Source organism: Lactuca serriola, chromosome 3 (assembly GCF_051521515.1).
Source record: "Lactuca serriola cultivar US96UC23 chromosome 3, Lser_US96UC23_V15, whole genome shotgun sequence".
NCBI classification, from domain to species: Eukaryota; Viridiplantae; Streptophyta; class Magnoliopsida; order Asterales; family Asteraceae; genus Lactuca; species Lactuca serriola.
The window spans coordinates 47,999,336-48,018,369 of record NC_136410.1 but is presented as its reverse complement, the minus strand read 5'-3'; the positions used below and the strand labels follow the sequence as shown (position 1 = coordinate 48,018,369).

General features: G+C 36.9%; 2 protein-coding genes and 3 non-coding genes across 5 annotated transcripts; 2 read left to right on the top strand and 3 right to left on the bottom strand.

Moving 5' to 3' along the window:
• Positions 1–4,414: 4,414 nt before the first annotated feature.
• LOC145092190 (uncharacterized) lies at positions 4,415–6,239 on the top strand. The gene is made up of 3 exons (XM_079030108.1): positions 4,415–4,714; positions 5,082–5,212; positions 5,314–6,239. Exons 1-3 carry the CDS (start codon positions 4,580–4,582, stop codon positions 6,002–6,004), a joined length of 957 nt encoding a protein of 318 aa, XP_078886234.1. The 5' UTR covers positions 4,415–4,579; the 3' UTR covers positions 6,005–6,239.
• A 419-nt stretch (positions 6,240–6,658) lies between these two features.
• On the bottom strand, positions 6,659–6,731 carry TRNAA-AGC (transfer RNA alanine (anticodon AGC)). Its single transcript has one exon. It is a non-coding gene; the product is annotated as a tRNA-Ala (tRNA).
• Positions 6,732–6,808: 77 nt separating this feature from the next.
• Positions 6,809–6,881, bottom strand: TRNAA-AGC (transfer RNA alanine (anticodon AGC)). Its single transcript has one exon. It is a non-coding gene; the product is annotated as a tRNA-Ala (tRNA).
• A 95-nt stretch (positions 6,882–6,976) lies between these two features.
• Positions 6,977–7,049, bottom strand: TRNAA-AGC (transfer RNA alanine (anticodon AGC)). Its single transcript has one exon. It is a non-coding gene; the product is annotated as a tRNA-Ala (tRNA).
• Positions 7,050–7,136: 87 nt separating this feature from the next.
• HCF136 (photosystem II stability/assembly factor, chloroplast (HCF136)) lies at positions 7,137–10,523 on the top strand. The gene is made up of 9 exons (XM_079030107.1): positions 7,137–7,579; positions 8,142–8,377; positions 8,481–8,611; positions 8,720–8,852; positions 8,937–9,059; positions 9,238–9,312; positions 9,416–9,531; positions 9,642–9,715; positions 10,333–10,523. Exons 1-8 carry the CDS (start codon positions 7,213–7,215, stop codon positions 9,706–9,708), a joined length of 1,248 nt encoding a protein of 415 aa, XP_078886233.1. The 5' UTR covers positions 7,137–7,212; the 3' UTR covers positions 9,709–9,715; positions 10,333–10,523.
• Positions 10,524–19,034: the final 8,511 nt, after the last annotated feature.

Here is a 19,034-nt window from a genome sequence, read left to right as displayed (position 1 = left end):
CCAAAGATATGAAAGACCGACTTGCACCCGAGTCGAATAAAACCAATGCAGGTACAGAACTCACAAGAAAAGTACCTACGCATAACATATAGCAATTACAATAGCATAAACTCAACATAAAAAAGATAAAGATTACATACCCGCCACGACGTCAGGTGCTGCGCGGACCTCCTCCGCAGTCAGCTGGAAGGCTCTCCCCCTAGCCTTCGGTGCTTCGGCCTTCACTGGCCGGGTCTCAGCAGCTCGAACCGCAGGTGCAGATCCCTGCGCTGACCTTTGAAGCTGGGGGCACTCAGCCTTCCGATGGCCGGTCTGGTTGCAATGGAAGCAAACTGAGAACCCCTTCGGACAGTCCCTCGCAAAATGTCCTTCCTTCCCGCATTTGTAGCATACCCCAGTCTTGCACGGCCCATCATGGCTCTTGCCGCACTTCCCACAAGTGCGGCCCCTCAAACCGCCCGTCCTCGAATCAGCGGGCTTTGCCCGCTTGGCGGTCGGCTGCGACTGTGTCGGTCGTCGATCACCCCTCTGCAACTCAGTCTCCTCCCTCGCCTGTGTCTCAAGCTCGATCTCTCTCTTCTTGGCATTTGCCTGGAGCTCGGCAAATGTCTGGTAAGTCGAGTTCGCCACGAACTCACGGATGTCCCTCCTCAAAATACTCAGATAACGGCTCATGCGAGCCTGCTCAGTGGACACCAACTCCGGGCAAAACAGCGCCCGCTCATGAAACATCCTCGTAATCACTGTCACCGACTCTGTCCCCTGCTTGAGGGTCAGAAACTCCTGAGCTAAACGTTCCCTCTCCACCTGGGGAACATACTCGTCACGAAACATCGCAGTAAACCTCTCCCAGGTCACTGCAGTCAGCTCAGCTGTAGAATAGCTCGTGGTCACGAATTTCCGCCAGTCCTTCGCCCCCAAGCGAAGCTGGTTGAGTGCGAATCGCACCCTCAAGTGCTCCGGACACGAGCACGTATAGAAACACCCTTCCATGTCTGAGATCCACCTCATAGCGGCGATCGGGTCCTGCGTGCTATCGAACTCTGGTGGTTTCGTGTTGCTGAACTCTCAGTACAGCAACGAATCACCACCCTAGGGTCTTGCAGCAGCAACAGCTGTTGTGGCTGCAGCAACAGCAGCATCAGTCAAGGCAGCATAACGCTCGTCAAATGTCTCGATCAGTGTGGTCTTAATAGACCCAAACATCTCCGGAATCTCGGCTCTGATGGCAGCAGCCACCTCCTCATGGATGATCCGACGGATCTCCTCGTCGCTCACCCCACTGCTCTCGGGGTTGTGGCGTGTCCCGACCATGATCAACCTCTGAAATACAACATAAGGAAATATCAGGGAAACTCTCGAGTATACTCACACTCGATAACTCAATCATCCTCAACTTCTGGTACCCCAAGGATTCTTACTTGGACTGCGCACCAATCCGGTGTCTTCAATAGTACGGGCCCAATACTATCGTCCACACCGAATCGATATACAACCCAAGTCCTCCTCCTAGGATCCCAAATCGCAATTACTCTACTCTCGCTATGCACTGGCTACCTTCAATAGCCCTCTCCTGAGCTCCTCACTACTACCTACTCACTCTCAAAGTATCTCATAGCAGCAGCGATCTCCTAAGCTAAGGCATCACAAATCAGGCCCACTTTAGTCCTAATAGGAATACCTAGCCTCTCTAACATGCACAACATAATATCTCATAACTCATAACATATAATGTAAGGGTATTTTGGGGATTCACCGTTCGGGTGTTGGCTGACCGTACACACCTTCCACTCTGCTCGTTTCCAAAACCTCTTTTTCTTTTTAGAAAATTTTAGTTTTATTTGGAAATTTCTCAAATCCTCGGTTTGAGTTCAAATACACCCGAAGGTGCATCCGAATCCCTCAAACCAAGGCTCTGATACCAACTTGTAACACCGTAAATTTTCAAAATAATTTTTCGTTTCAAAATCACATAATGTATCACATCACAATTTCAAATCCATAATCAATATTGTTTTCAAAACAAATCCCAAGATCTCTACACAAAATAAACTCCATCGGTGAGGGTGTACGTGTCAAGCCGTCGCCTTCCCACGGTCCTCGCTGGCACCTGAGACATCAAACACAACAACTGTAAGCATAATTGCTTAGTGAGTTCCCAAAATACCACATACCACAAATACGCCACTCAAGGCTAAAACCGACCCTCTGGTCTAGATGTCTCGGCGGGACCCTCCAGTCCCGCAGCTCGTCGGACCCTCCGGTCCAGTCACAGATCATTCGGCCCTCTGGCCCAGTCAGAATCGTTGGGCCCTCCGGCCCGGTCTATTTAACCATACAACATACAAATAACACATAGCACGAAATCTCTAAGACAACACATAATCTCATACATAACACATAAGACCCTCTGGTCAACTCGAAATACCACTCAAGGTAATGTATAGTGAGAAGACTCACCTCGCGTGTCTCGGTAACTCGTAAATCTCGTAATCACTAGTGCTCGATCTCCCGAGCTATCGTCCTCCTACAACACAAGCGTATTTCTACTTAATACTACTCGACTCTGGCTGACTAATACCACGAAGTCAAACCAGTCAACACTAGTCAACGGTCAATGGTCAGCGGTCAACCCGACTCGCCGAGTCTGGCGTGGACTCGCCGAGTTCCTACGGGAACCCGATCCCTCTGAATCTCTTCCGACTCACCGAGTCACTCACCCGACTCGGTTACTCAACCCCTGGTTCATAATCGTTGAACAACCCGCACCAACTCGCCGAGTCTGGGGAATGGACTCGGCGAGTGCATTCCATGCACAACCCCAAACGACCTTCTGAGGTCAGATCCGCTTCACTAACTCATAGATCCATACTCCTTAAGCTTATTGACCACGTAAAGTCCAAGTCTTGATGCTCATCAAGCATTGAATAGCTCATGAATGGTGTTTTAGCCTCATGCTTTTTTTTCTTTCGTTTTTAGTTTTGATTGTTTCCTTTACATGGTTGAGAGCATTTACTTTTGTTTAATAAGATACTACTATGTGCCCATATCTATGCACTCCCCTGAAATACACGTCTCTAATGACAAAATACATGCCTATGTTATACATGCAAGTTCATGTAAAAGGGCCTTATTATGAAATACACAAAATATTTCTCACTTGAAGATGAAAGGAATGACAAACACCACATTTCCATTTTATGTTTAAACTTTATAAAGTCCACTTTCGTTGTACTTATATATGAGTTACTTGTAAAACAAGGAATGAGCTATAAGAAGAGATGGTTTGAATGATTTTTGTATTAAACAAGAGAAATCATATATCATTTTATTTTTTCATATTATTTTCCTAAGCACTTAAAATTATGATACTTGTCATATTTAAAATTAATAAATTTTTATTATATTTTGTCATTATCTAAAAATGATAGGACGATGACAAAAAAAAGGATATTTAATATCTCATTAAACAAATGTACATGAACCCTATTTAATACTTATATTATAATTGGTACTATAATCAAGATTAGGATCAAAGTAATTGATACACAACACACCTAATCAAAGAGATAAATTCTTAATATAGACTAATGTTAATGGACTTTGTGAGATGGAATAGATTTATTCTTTAACATTAACAACCATTGCAATGAATATAACAATCAAAGTCAACGTGTGTTTTCTTATCTGTATTATAACTTAAAATTCCCAATTAACCGTTGACTGGGTATAAAACCATTATATGGATATCGAGATTAGCTGATTTTGCTCTCTCTCATTGTGCAATTTTAAGCAAATGCAACATTATAAAGTATAAACTAATACACTTGAATCACTTTCCGCGATTATTATACGACTAAATTACCTATTATTTAGTACAAAGATTGAATGTTAAAAAGTTAAAACACTAGATTCTTACTTTTACGTTTTACCTTTCATGGACTTGTTAAAGTTTTTTTCTTTTCTCGTTCTCGCCGGGCACTGATATCGTATCGTATCTTATCGTCGACGTCGGCTCCGTAATAAATGGGCATCAATTCATTCAAGATTTACTATTCACAGATCCAAACTGGTAACGTTTTATCGGAGATTGTATATTCTGCTTTTCCTCAAGTACCTTTCGCTTCCTTTTACACCATCTATCTCCATATAATTTCCCTTCTTCAAACCCAAAGCAGCTACATACACTATCATCGTCATCATTCACAACCCCTTATTCCTTATTCTCCTCTCTTTCTCTTTTTTGCTGGCATTTTGCAATCAGCAAACCCGGGGATCGACGATTGATCAATCAGATCGAGTATAGATTCTGATTCTTTTTGCTCTGTGATTGACCAGTTCATCAATCGTTTCGAGTTTGTTTTTGATTCATCACGATTGGTTAATAGTTGTGATTGATCAAATAATGTGCGGGGGTTTCTGATTTAGGGTTTTGGTAGAGTTTTTCGCGGTGTTGATTGGGGGATGTGCAGATTAAGAGGCGAAAAATGGTGATTGTTGTGATAATTGTTAAGTAGATCGGGGTTTAGTAGTGGAATCGACGCCACATTCGTCATCCGATACTTCCCCTCTCTTAAAAATGCAACATTCTTCATCTGGTGGCGATGACGGTAACGGTGGGTCGGGTGTCGGTAACGGCGCTTTTGGTTGTATTCAACACACTGTCTCTAAATACGATACACTTGCTGGCGTCGCAATCAAATATGGCGTTGAGGTAGTTTCTTAATTCATTGTAGGAATTGCAGAAAGTAATGTCTTCCATTTCCATTTCGTTTTACTGCTTCATTCTTGTTTGATTGTTTGTTCAATGAATTTGTATAACTTGATGATTTTGATAAGAATATGATTCCCCCACATTCATACTACCCCCTCATGTCTGAAAATAGCCGCATTTTGTTTCTGTTTTTGATGTCAAACTTGTAATACGAAGATTCATATGCTTGTTATCATCAAAAGTTGTTATATTGTCTTCTTTAGTTGTATCTTTATGTTAATTGTTGCATTCAGATCTCCATCACAACTTTCATTGGTTTTATATGTAATGTAGTATTGTAAATTTGTAATGCCACTTTCTTTCTTAGGTGGCTGACATCAAGAAGATGAATGGCCTAACAACCGATTTACAAATGTTTTCCCGCAAGTCGCTTAAGATACCGTTACCAGGGAGGCATCCACCATCTCCCATAATCTCAAACGGACACGACACTCAAGGGTATATTTGTACTTTCACTTCCTATCGAATATTTATGAAGAACCATAAATGTGTTGTATAGAGAATTAAAGATTGCTTATTTTGGTGAGATATTCTTGCAGACAAAGTAGCTCAGAGATGACGCCACCCAATCGTAGATATTCCGATTCAATTAATTCACTCAAATCACTCAAATTATCATCTTCATCTTCACCCCCGCGAAATATGTCATCATCCATCGATTCTTTACGTGACTATTACAGACTTACACCAAACAATCACAACAGCGTGAAAGAAGGTTTTGAAATGACTCAAACGCCCCTTGGTCTTCACAGAAAGTCAAAAAGCGAAAATAACGGGTTTTCCAAGATATCTAAAACGGATGTGAAAGAAGCTGGTTCTGATAAAAGCATTGAGAAGTTGGTGAGAAGAAGAAAGTCAGAGGTTGACCTTAACAACCACACCCCGGACATGATGATGACATCATCAGCAGCCTATGTGAAAGGGTTGGGACTGCGGCCAAAAATATCAGAAGGTGCTTCTGATGTAAACATGGTGCCTGTGGTTCAGGCGTTTAGTGGGGTGAGGAAGTCTTCAAGTGCACCGACTTTTCAACTTTCAGAAGCTGCTAATAACAGCAACAGTATCAGTAACAGTAATAGTAATAGTAACAGTAGCCCATCTTCATCGTCTTTTTGGCCAATGTCTATGTTGAACTTCACGATGGATCTTCAAGCAGCCATAACAAGTCCGCTGTTTGATGGATTGCCAAAGCCTACCAGTGGTCGGAAGAAGAAGCCGGCTCGTGATTAGTATTTTTGGATCTATTTAAATGAAATCCGATCGAATCTTCCATTATGAGAAAATAGGAAGAATCGGTGATAGGGAAATAAGAGGATTTATATTTTATATACCATGATTGTAATTTTTGGGCAGGGATAATATACACATTTAGATAGCACAAGTAGGAAAGGAGGCAAATGAGCATCAGGGGCTTTCTATATTGTATATTTGAATTTGAGGTTTAGAAGCAAGAAATTGTTTGATATGTCTGTTTTGACCCAATATATTTATGTATTTTTTTTTCATGGTAAAATCATGTTGAGTTGTTGACATGGGATTTATTTTTGTTTATTTAATCAAACATGTATGATATTAGACTATTAGTACGTATATGTATCATATATATTCGAAAAAGAATCATCGAAACGATCTCATTTTGGCTAAAAAAATGTCTTGCCTGTTTATGAATACGCAACACTTACTTATCATAGCTTGAGAAACCAAGTACAAAAAATACTTTGTTCTATGTTTGTCACATCTAAACTTTTCTTTTATTTATAAAAAAGCCAAAATATTTATTGCATTGATGATGATATAAGTTACAAAAAAAATGTTCAGCTTGGATTTAAACGAAAAGTAACAGATCAAATTTGGCATCTAAAAAGTAAGTTTGAAAATAATATATGGAGATGCGGGGTATCGATCCCCGTACCTCTCGCATGCTAAGCGAGCGCTCTACCATCTGAGCTACATCCCCATTTTGAGTGTTCCGTCCTGACTATTTTTAAAACAACAATTGGATCAAATAGGTAACCATTTAATGATATATAAAAATGGAGATGCGGGGTATCGATCCCCGTACCTCTCGCATGCTAAGCGAGCGCTCTACCATCTGAGCTACATCCCCATTTGCACTGATTTCCTGTGGATGTCTAACTAGATCATATATGTAAACAGTTGATAATACATGTACGAAAAAAATATATTTTTGTATGCTTCTTATGGAGATGCGGGGTATCGATCCCCGTACCTCTCGCATGCTAAGCGAGCGCTCTACCATCTGAGCTACATCCCCGTTGTTGGTACTGTTCTTCAGAAGAGTTTCTAAACAATAGATTAGGTATTAAGTAATTCTATCCACTAATAAACGCTCCCGCGAAGGTGGTTTCCAGATTTTGGATAAGAGGCCGGGGAGCGAGAGGAAGAGAGAGGGAGTGAAAAGTTGAAGCCGGACAAAAATGGTGGCTGCGAAGCTGGTACCTGATTGTTCAAATGCAATTACAGCGATAAAGCCTTCGTCTCTACTCAATTCTTTGTTCAATCATCGCCATCCTACTCCTATTGGTGCCTTTTGCCATTCTCGAAACTTTCAACAACCTCCTCGGAGTTTAACTACCATCAGAGCTTCTGCGCTGAACCGTCGGGACTTCATTGCCGACACTGCCACTGCCGCTGCTGCGCTTTCGCTTGCGCCATTGATTGGGCTGGATACCACCTCCGTTGCCAAAGCTGATGACCTTTCTGAATGGGAGAGAGTTTACCTTCCGATTGATCCTGGCGTTGTCCTTCTGGACATCGCTTTTGTCCCTGAAGACCCTTCTCATGGTCTCCTCCCTCCCTCCCTCCCTCTCTCTCTCTCTCTCTCTCTCTCTCTCACGCACACACACACACATACTTTTAGCTAGTTTCCATCTTCACAGTTCACATTGTGATTTAATGTCGAATTTTATGGTAATTGAGTTCATAATATCAATTGCTAGATGGAGAAATGGAGAAGACGAATGGGGCTCTAGTTGCTTAAGCATTGTTCAATGATATCTTAATTCAAATTTATTAGACGTGGCAGACATTTAGTCATTCCAAACTGATAACATAAGAGATTTCACAAAAGAAAAATGTATATGTTTGGATTTTCATATTCATAATTTGATATTTCTTGGAGGAAGATGAATAGTAATAGTATTTCATTCTTCCTTTAAGTTCGAATCTTACCACATGTTTGGTCACTTCTGTAATTATACAAACAGTTCAACTTAGATGAAATCACCGAACATAGATCATCAGCAGTTTGCTCTATCAAATTATTCTTCCCTAGTCGCTCTTGTCCCTTGTGAATTTTTTGACATAATTTTGATGATCATTTGATTTGAATGGTGTTTTTTGGTAGGTTTTTTGTTGGGGACAAGACAAACTCTTTTAGAGACTAAAGATGGTGGAAGCACATGGGTGTCTCGCTCAATATCTTCAGCAGAAGATGAAGATTTTAATTACAGGTTTAATTCCATAAGTTTCAAGGGAAAAGAAGGGTGGATTGTTGGAAAGCCTGCAATTCTTTTACATACATCAGACTCTGGAGATAGTTGGGAACGCATACCATTAAGTGCTGAACTCCCAGGGGACATAGTAATCCCTAAACCTAATCCACTTTATAATCATATCCTTAATACTTTTTTCATGATACTCGGTTAAAAAGAAGCTAAAACTCTACATTTTTATAAAATTGCAGGTATATATAAAGGCAACTGAAGAAAACAGTGCAGAAATGGTAACCGATGAAGGTGCAATATATGTTACATCAAACAGAGGTTACAACTGGAAAGCAGCAGTGCAAGAAACTGTTTCGGCTACTCTTAACAGGTGATCTATTCAATATCCCTTTTCTATTAACATGATTATCATGTTGATTTAACCATGATTTGTAACTTTATGCAAACTAACAGTTAAAATGGTGTAATTCAATTGCAGAACAGTTTCTAGTGGTATTAGTGGGGCTAGTTACTATACAGGCACCTTCAACACAGTGAATCGTTCCCCTGAAGGAAACTATGTTGCTGTTTCTAGTCGTGGTAACTTTTACCTCACTTGGGAACCAGGACAGGTTAAACTCTTTTTTGATGATATATTTTTAGTAACTATTTAGCTTTTTGACGATAATAACCTTGGAGAATTGTAAAAATTGTAGCCATACTGGCAACCCCATAATAGGGCAGTTGCAAGAAGAATTCAAAACATGGGTTGGAGAGCAGATGGTGGTCTTTGGCTTCTTGTACGTGGTGGTGGTCTTTATCTCAGCAAAGGCACAGGGGTAAGAAAAGCTTTTTCTTCATTCCATTGACATTTAGCTTGGTGCTAAATGCAAGAAATATAATGTTGTATTAAGAAGAAATGAAAGTATGATGCAAATGAATGAAATCACATTGCTATTTCTTTCATTTAACCATTTTGGTCTAACGACCTGAAGTTTTATACTGTTATCCCCCCAGATAACAGAAGAGTTTGAAGAAATTCCTGTACAGAGTCGTGGATTTGGTATTCTTGATGTTGGTTACAAATCAAAGGTAAATATTATTAACCTTGTTGCTTGATTTGGTATCATTCGATTTTATTTAAGTAAGTCATAATTGTATCAAATATTTCTGAAAGCCGGATGATAATGTACAGGAAGAAGCTTGGGCTGCTGGAGGAAGTGGAGTTCTTTTGAAAACCACCAACAGTGGAAAGTCATGGAGTCGTGATAAAGCAGCTGATAATATTGCTGCTAATCTTTACTCAGTAAAGTGAGTTTTTTTCTATAATATAACACCCTTCACATGACCATTCTTGATGTTTTTTAAAATATACATTTTGTTATGCCTTAACATCCTCTTCTCTTGTGTATCTGGTGTAGGTTTATCAATGATAGACAAGGATTCGTGCTAGGAAATGATGGAGTCTTGCTAAAGTATCTTGGTTGAATTCATGGTATGTAATTTGTTTGGTTGTTACATCTTGGGAAACATACACATACACATACACATACACAAATACACTTGACTTTCTTCATATAATCGATTTAGCCACTTTACTATATTTTATAGTGTTTAAACCATTATACTTCGTTTTATTGTTTAAAAAAACCATTTTTCCTGGTTTTGATATGTGGCCCAATTTGGCAGTGGTCCATTGGGAAATTGGGTGGTTATTTTGTAGAAAATGGAAATATTTTGGTTATTTTGTGAAAAGCCTTATATAAATATGGCTATATTGGTCTGATTCTCTAATATAAATCCTAAAGAGGTTATCTAGTTAGAAGATGATTTCTGAAAAAGATTAAACTTTAAAATAAAACTCTGAAAATAATATAGCCCTAATTACTTAAAAAGGAAGTAGCTTGAGTTAAACTCCAAAATTGGTCTTAGCATTTGAACCCCTTGGATATTGTTGTTTTCCCTTGTCTTTAAGTTGTTCCACTTTGCATTATTTAATATAATAACAAGTCTGTAAAATATAGATAAGCAGCTAAATCGATAAAATGATGAAAGTACACTGTTAGCAGAGAATCTGACTTTGTGCATGAAAACTTTGTGAACTTGATGCAGGTTTTGACAAAACTTGTAATTTTGTAATGCGAAAAAAGTACCATATACATAATCGGGATAGCACGGATAAAATAAATTCTTTTATATTGAATTTATGATGTATTTACTGAGCCACCCGACTTTGTTGCAATTGTTTGTAAATGAATTCAACAATGACACAACAATTTAAATATTCTTTTATGGTGTCTTAATTCTTCTTTTGGTGTTGTTGGATCAAAAGCGATTTACCTTTGGGTTTTCATATACTTTTTGGAAACCTTGTCTTGTGGTTTTCATCTTAATGAGAGTTCACCTAACTACTGGCAAATTTGTGTTGGCTTTAAAAAATATAGTTTTTGTTTCGATGTTTAGTTCAATAATTGTTTTTACTAATAGTTAAATACTTGTAATAATCTCTAGCAAGATAAAATGATAAATTTGATGTAAGTTAGAGATGACAGTCAGTTTTTTGTTAGGGCGTGTTTCGTAGGATGAAATGGAATCATAACATAATTGTATCATATATGTAATGTCATGGATCAATTATATTCATTTGACACGGTTAGTTGGTTCGAAAGAACGGAATTAAACATGTATGTTGGTATGTATAAATAGTAAACTGAATATATGTAAATTGATTAATAAACAAAAAAAATATATATTATTTTATATACCAAACTTTAAATAAAAAGGTATATGGTTAAACAAATTAAATATAAACATATTTCATTTCATTTAAAATATATGTTCAATGTATTTTAAGTAGTTAAAAAAGAATTATATAAACCATTAAAAAATTAATTATCATGAAACCTTAAATGGAAGGTATTTTATAATTGTAATGTATCATTCCGTAAGGAATGAAAAAAAAACACTCCATCGTATATAATGTAAATTAGTCCCGAAGAAAAATCACATTGCATAAGGAACATTTCATTCCATTTTTTATGGCAAACAAACAAGAATTTTACCTTACATGGTAAGGTTTCATTCCATTATTCTTCCATTACAACATACCAAACACTACCTGATGTTTTTATGTGATTATTAACGAACAAATGTATGAGTTTTGATTGATATATATCCCATAAGAAATATTCAACTTTTAAAGGTTATACCTTTATTTAGCTTCTAAGCATCGTAGATGTTCGAATTTGGTCATTATATATATATATATATATATATATATATATATATATATATATATATATATATATATATATATATATATATACTATCTTATAAAACAAATCTCACTATTTCTAAAAATAGATTGAATAAAATAATAATATTTTTTAAGACGTCCAAATCATTAAGCTAATTGTACAACTAATCACTAATAAAATAATATTAAAATTTAAACAAACTCCTATAAATCTTCTCTTCCAAGGTTTTGACCAGATCTTTTTTCATCCAAATAAATACTCAACACCCTATAATTTGGTCATTTCATGAATTTTCTTTATTTTTAATATAACATGTTTCCTAAAACAAACTAATGATTGAATTGAAAATAATCATTCTCCATCGAAAAGAAATTAATTGTCGAAACAAACTATTTGTCAACCGCCGCTTTGTGCGGGTAAATGGCTAGTATATATATATATATATATATATATATATATATATATATATATATATATATATATATATATATATATATATATATGGAGAGAGAGAGAGAGAGAGTTAGATGTGGATTGACATCTATTGTGCGGACGTGTGGACAGTCCTATTCTGTGAGAATGACAAAGAAAATATGTTGTTTGGTAATGTGAATACGTTCAATCTTACATAACTATTGTCATTGTCACGCATTCTCACTAATTAAATCATCTATAAGGTTATTATAGAATTTTTTTTATTATTCTCATTCTGTTAAAATGTTTATTGAGTCGTATTCTGTAAAAATGAAAATGAGTAAAAAACGATGTGTGAGAACAAAAATGAATAAGAATTAATGAGAATGCATGAAAATGATGATAATTGTGTAAGGTTGAACGTATTCACATTAGCAAACAACCTATTCTCGTAGGAATTCTAATAAAATAGCATTGTCCACACGTCCGTACAAAAGTTGTCCATCCACATTATAACCTAGCCATATATATATATATATATATATATATATATATATATATATATTGGATATAGTTTATTAGCTGTCATTAGCTGTCATTAGTTTATTATTTATTTATCTCTTTGTAACCTATATAAAGTCATTTTTGGCGTATTGAATAAACAGGTGCATTATTCCAATTCTGTATTATTGTTTTTTAGATGGTATCAGAGCGGTTGTTTACAACCCTAAATCGTACCTGCTTTCGTTAAAACATGACGGGAGAACCAAAAGACAAAGACAAGAATGGAGATGGATCCAGCAGCGGGTTCGATCACAGCTCTCCCTTTTATCTTCATCCATCCGACATACTGAAACAGCTTCATGTCAATGAAGTACTTACCGACGCAAACTATTCCGATTGGAGGCAGGAGATGGAGAATTTCCTGTTTGCCAAAAATAAATTTGAATTCGTTGATGGTACAATTCAGAAACCAGAAAAGGGAACGAAAGAATACATGCCTTGGATGCGATGTGACGCTATGATCAAGGGCTGGCTCACCACTGCAATGGAGAAGGGCATACGCGATAGTGTGAAATATGCTAACACGGCTGCACAAATCTGGAACGACCTTCATGAACGTTTTGGAAAAGAAAGTTCGCCAAGAGCATATGAGTTGAAACAGAAGATTGCAGTTACACGTCAAGATGGTAACTCTGTTTCAGTTTATTACACAAAATTACGTACACTGTGGGATGAAATATCCTCAATTCTCCATTTTCCAAAATGTTCCTGTAAAGATTGCTCCTGTGAAATTGGTAAACAATTAGTTGAATTCCAAGAAAAGGAACGTTTGTATCAATTTCTAATGGGTTTAGATTCACAATTTTCGGTAATTAAAACACAGATTCTTGCAACAAAACCCATCCCGTCGATGGGGGTGGTGTATCACCTAGTCGCCGAGGATGAAAGACAGAGGGCTCTATCTGATGACAAGAAAACCCCACCTGAACCGGCTGCGTTCAAGACTTTTCAGAAGGGAGGTAACCCTAAATTGATGAATAAAGAAACGAATCCCAAATGGGCGAACAAGGAAGTGAAAGATAAAAAGGACGAGTATTGTACCTTCTGCAACAAGAGTGGTCACAAGCGAGATGGTTGTTTCAGATTGGTGGGATACCCGAATTGGTGGCCTGGTAAGAAAACAACAGACAAACCCAAAACCATGGTGGCTCATACAGGAATAGAAAAAAGTCCAATACCTAAGTTAACTAAAGAACAGTACCAAATGTTCGTGAAACATTTCAGTTCCTCAAAGGTTGATGATGAGACAATTCGAAGTGCTAACATGGCTGGTAAGGCTGACTGGGTTGTTGATTCAGGTTGTACGGAACACATTACTCACACTCCTCAATTACTTACAAACAAAATTGCTACTCCCTTTGAACCACCTGTCTTTATACCTAATGGGGACTCTATACCTGTTAAAGAAAAGGGAGACTGTATCCTCCCAGGGGGAGTAAAAATTAGTGGGGTTTTATGTGTCCCAGATTTCAAGTGCAATCTCCTCTCTGTTAGTCGTATTAGCAATGATTTACAATGTGCTGTAACCTTTTTCCCTGATTTTTGTGTTATGCAGAAGCTCAACACAGGGAACTTGATTGGTGCGGGTAGACGCCAAGGGGGACTTTACCAGATGGGGATGACTCAAGACAGAAGAGCCATGACAACCATGACGGACACTTGGCACAGAAGGTTAGGCCATGCCTCAAAAGAAAAGATTGCAAGAATTGATTTTCTTAAGAACAATTCAGTTAGTTTGAGTGAAAAGATTTGTGATTCTTGTGCTAAGGCTAAATTAGTCAGAACACCTTTTCCTATTAGTCGTAATAAAACCAATCATATTTTTGAGCTAGTTCATTGTGACATTTGGGGAGGTTACAGAATACCTTCATACACGAATGCAAATTATTTTCCTACTTTAGTAGATGACTACAGTCGGGCTGTTTGGGTTTTTCTTATTAAGCACAAGAATGATGCTAATGCATGCTTGATTAATTTTCATAAAATGGTGAAAGTCCAGTTTGATAAAAACATTAAAAGGTTTCGTTGTGACAATGGAGGTGAGTTCACTTCCAACTTTATGCGCGAATTTTACAACAAAGAAGGTATTCTACTTGAAACTACTTGCCCACACACACCACAACAAAATGGTGTTGTGGAGAGAAAACACCGACATTTGTTGGAAACAGCTCGGGCAATTAGGTTCCAAGCAAATGTTTCAAAGAAATTTTGGGGTGAGTGCATTCTTACAGCTGCTTATATAATTAATAGGTTACCTTCAAAAACTATCAAAAATAAGACACCTTACGAAATTATTTGGAATACAAAACCCCCATATGACCACATGAAAGTGTTTGGCTGTCTTGCATATCATAAAAATACAAATACAAAGGGGGATAAATTTGAGCAAAGAGGAAAACCAGGTGTATTTATGGGATATCCACAGGGTACAAAAGGGTACAAAATTTATGATATAGAGTCCAAGAAAATAATAGTTAGTCGGGATGTGATTTTTGATGAAAACAAATTTCCATTCCAAAACATTCATTCGGGACCTCAGCTAGAAATTGGCGAGCCAACTAGAATATTGAATGATCTTTGTGAGCTTATACACACTGATGAACCTGAATTAAATTTGAGCCAAGAAAGGGGAGTTAATATAGACTCGGCTACTCAAGATCAAAGTGCATCAGATCATGGGAGTCCAAATGCAATAGGCTCATCAGTTCCGACCAACCCAGTCCCCTCGAGTCCACCTGCAATAATCAATCAGAACCCATCTGAAGGCCCAGAACAGCATGAAAGCATGAGCCCAATTATCGAAAACTTGCAAAACGAGTTGGAGACTCCAGCCAGGTCCACACGAACTCGAGTGCAACCCCAAAGATTTAAAGATTTTCTCGTGAATCTTCCCCCTTCGGTTAGTCACCAACAACCCGACACCAATCAAGAATCCTCCACGGTACATCCTATATCAAATTTTATTTCTTATAAAAATTTCTCTAACAAACATAAATGTTTCCTTGCGGCCATTACTTCAAAGTTCAAACAATGAGCCTGTTTCCTTTTCTCAAGCTGCTAAAGATCCTCGATGGCGTGATGCTATGAAGACCGAAATAAAAGCACTTACATCCAATAATACTTGGGAATTGGTGGAACTACCAAAAGGAAAAAGGGCGATTGATTGCAAGTGGGTTTACAAGATCAAATTCAATCCTGACGGGACCGTGGAAAGGTACAAAGCGCGGCTAGTTGCAAAAGGGTTCAAACAAATGGAGGGAATCGACTATCACGACACTTTTGCTCCGGTAGCAAAACTCGTAACTATTCGTACTCTCTTGGCTGTTGCGACTAAGAAAGATTGGTTCATTCATCAGCTTGATGTGAACAATGCTTTCTTGCATGGCGATTTGGATGAGGAGGTCTATATGAAGCTTCCGCAAGGGTTTGCTACAGAAAACGACACTCGTGTATGCCATCTCAAAAGGTCTCTTTACGGGCTTAAACAGGCTTCACGAAATTGGTATCACAAATTCACGTTTTTTTTGTTAAGTATTGGGTTCTCTCAGTTAAAAGCCGACCATTCTTTGTTCATTTGGGACAAAAATGGTACTTACATTGCTATCCTCATTTATGTGGATGATGTTATAATTACCGGAAACAATATTGAACGAATTCAGCAAATTAAGGCTCAATTAGATAATGCTTTCAGTATCAAAGATTTGGGCCAATTAAAGTATTTCCTTGGCATAGAAGTTGCTAAGACTGAAAATGGGCTCGTTTTGAGCCAAAGGAAGTATGTGCTCGATATTCTTCAAGATAGTGGCATGCTTGGTTGCAAACCAAGCAAATTTCCTATTGAACAGAATGTGAAGCTTGACCGGGGTGAGAATGAAGAAAAGGTTGATTCAAGACAATATCGACGGCTTGTAGGTAGGTTGTTATATCTTCAAGCTACGAGACCGGATATCACTTATTCGGTGAATATTCTGAGTCAATTTGTTGCTGATCCAAGACATAACCATTTGGATGCTCTACATCGAGTCCTACGCTACTTAAAAGGTACTGTTGGACAGGGAGTGCTCTTCCCTAAAGCTGGACATCCACATTTGATGGCCTTTTGCGACTCTGATTGGCTTGGTTGTCCTTACACAAGGCGCTCCCGTACCGGTTATCTCATTATGCTTGGCGGAGCTCCTATTTCATGGAAAACGAAGAAGCAGTCAGTGGTTTCACGGTCATCTGCAGAGGCAGAATATCGAGCTATGGCATCTACAGTTAGTGAAATACTTTGGATTCGTTGGCTTTTAAAGGATTTACAAGTTCACATTACATCTCCTACAGATTTGTTTTGTGACAATCAGGCAGCCCGACACATTGCCAACAACCCTGTGTTCCATGAAAGGACGAAACATGTTGAGATGGACTGTTTCTTTGTCCGTGAGCGTGTTCTTTCTAAGGAAATAATGACTTTAAAGATTGATAGCAAATTACAAGTTGCTGATTTACTCACTAAAGGCCTTGGTTCAAATCAATTTCACTTTTTACTTGACAAGATGGGCGTTATTGACTTGCACGCTTCATCTTGAGGGGGAGTATTGGATATAGTTTATTAGCTGTCAGTAGTTTATCTAGATTACTTTATTAGCTGTTATTAACTGTCATTAGTTTATTATTTATTTATCTCTTTGTAACCTATATAAAGTCATTTTTGGCGTATTGAATAAACAGGTGCATTATTCCAATTCTGTATTATTGTTTTTTAGAATATATATATATATATATATATATATGAATTCATTTTGCGCTTCAAAATTATGAAAATATTAGCTAGATTGGTTATGATGGCGAATGTGTATTAACTAGTGGGGATTCATTCGTGTGTCGTTACGGTTTATTAATCCAATATATGCAAGTTTACTATTCAATAGAGATTATTTTTGTCATATTTATTTACTTTGAGGACCATCCTGCCTAATTGAAATTCTCTTACATCAGTATTATTATTGTTCTCTTATGTAGGAACCGTTACTGTAACTATGTCTTATATATAGACCTTGCATTGGTACTATTATTGTAACTTTCTCTTAAGTAGGGATCGTTACTGTAACTATGTCTTATATATAGACCTTTTTGGAAAATAAATGGGTCACTATTAAATATCAATTTAGTGTAGAGATCATTTTGTCTACCTGGAAATTAAAAGGACCAAGAGTGTAACTAATTCATTTCCAAAAGGAAAGCATTAGATTTAACATTAAATATACTAGCCTAAAACCGTAAAATGTTGTATAGAATGTTTGACATAGAAATTATTGTATACACATTCACAAACATTCTAATTGCTTCAATTAACATGTAATATGTTTTATTTATTATTATTATCACCAAGTTGTAAGAATGTGTAAATATGGATACAAAGATATTGATTTTACAAATAGGTTTTTAAAAGTCGTGTTTCGAAAATTGTTGAAACAAACAATATGAATTTTACCTCAACAACCTTAGATAAATTCAAGCACAATAGTTGTTATATAATGCATAACATTTTGTAGCTCCACATAGATATGCTTGTAGCACCAATTGTATTATGTGCATTGGGCACCACATATCTTGGATGCAGATGGTGTAGCATATGTTCGGTGAACAACATATATAGTATGTTCAATGTACATGTAAATTTATAGCAACCGATGATTTAATCAAATGAGAGAGTAAATGATATCAATATTGGTCTATAATAAGAAAAATAGCATGTTGAGTAGGATTTTTTGAACATAAATACATATATGATCTAATACCATTTGTTTTGACAAAAAATGAATTAAACTTTGCTCTAATACAATCAAACAATTTAAAAAACATCGTCTAAAAATAGAAACACAAGTTTTGTGTAGTATATTTCTTAAACTAAACTTAGAAATTATAATGGTGAAATTATCTCATAAAAATTGAAGAACACATTTCATGTTCCTAAGATAATGATCTAAACAATGATAAAAAAAAATTTCCATAAGAAAATTGTTCATAAATTTAGTATAGTGTGTGAGTGTATCAAGTTTCGTTAAACATCCATTAATGATGATGTTATTTATAGGGATCGAAGATTGTGCACTCATAAAGGAATCTTTTTTGTTACACATTTTGTCGTAACCATATATTTTATGATACAATTGATGACATGTTATCCAAGATCTAAATAACAATTAACAAGGATGCATTATGTCATAATCATATTTAGTCATACCGGACATTACAAACAACTTTTTATAAACATCTAATAATAGAACAACTACTTTGATCATATAAAGTCACTTTGACCATACAAGTTTCAAACGATAAATATCGACATCCTAAGAAGAGATTGAATCACCATGAAAGAGCTGATCAAATTTGATCATATAACATCAAATTTGATCAAGATATTCATCCAGACAGAATGCCATAGATAACCTATAAAATGGTTGTGCATGCTTTTCCTTTGAGCCATACAAGAGGTTTGACCATTTGTGAGTTAGGTTTGAGTTTTGAAGAAATTGGATATGATAATGGATAAAGTTGGAAATTTTATCCATTAAGACCCTTAGAAGAATCATATAT

Bases quoted from the DNA above. Each gene is read 5' to 3' on its own strand.
- LOC145092190 (XM_079030108.1), top strand. From the start codon at position 4,580: ATGCAACATTCTTCATCTGGTGGCGATGACGGTAACGGTGGGTCGGGT. The intron at 4,715-5,081 runs GTAGTTTCTTAA...TTTCTTTCTTAG, and splicing joins CAATCAAATATGGCGTTGAG to GTGGCTGACATCAAGAAGAT. The intron at 5,213-5,313 runs GTATATTTGTAC...ATATTCTTGCAG, and splicing joins AACGGACACGACACTCAAGG to ACAAAGTAGCTCAGAGATGA.
- HCF136 (XM_079030107.1), top strand. From the start codon at position 7,213: ATGGTGGCTGCGAAGCTGGTACCTGATTGTTCAAATGCAATTACAGCG. The intron at 7,580-8,141 runs GTCTCCTCCCTC...GTTTTTTGGTAG, and splicing joins CCCTGAAGACCCTTCTCATG to GTTTTTTGTTGGGGACAAGA. The intron at 9,060-9,237 runs GTAAGAAAAGCT...TTATCCCCCCAG, and splicing joins ATCTCAGCAAAGGCACAGGG to ATAACAGAAGAGTTTGAAGA.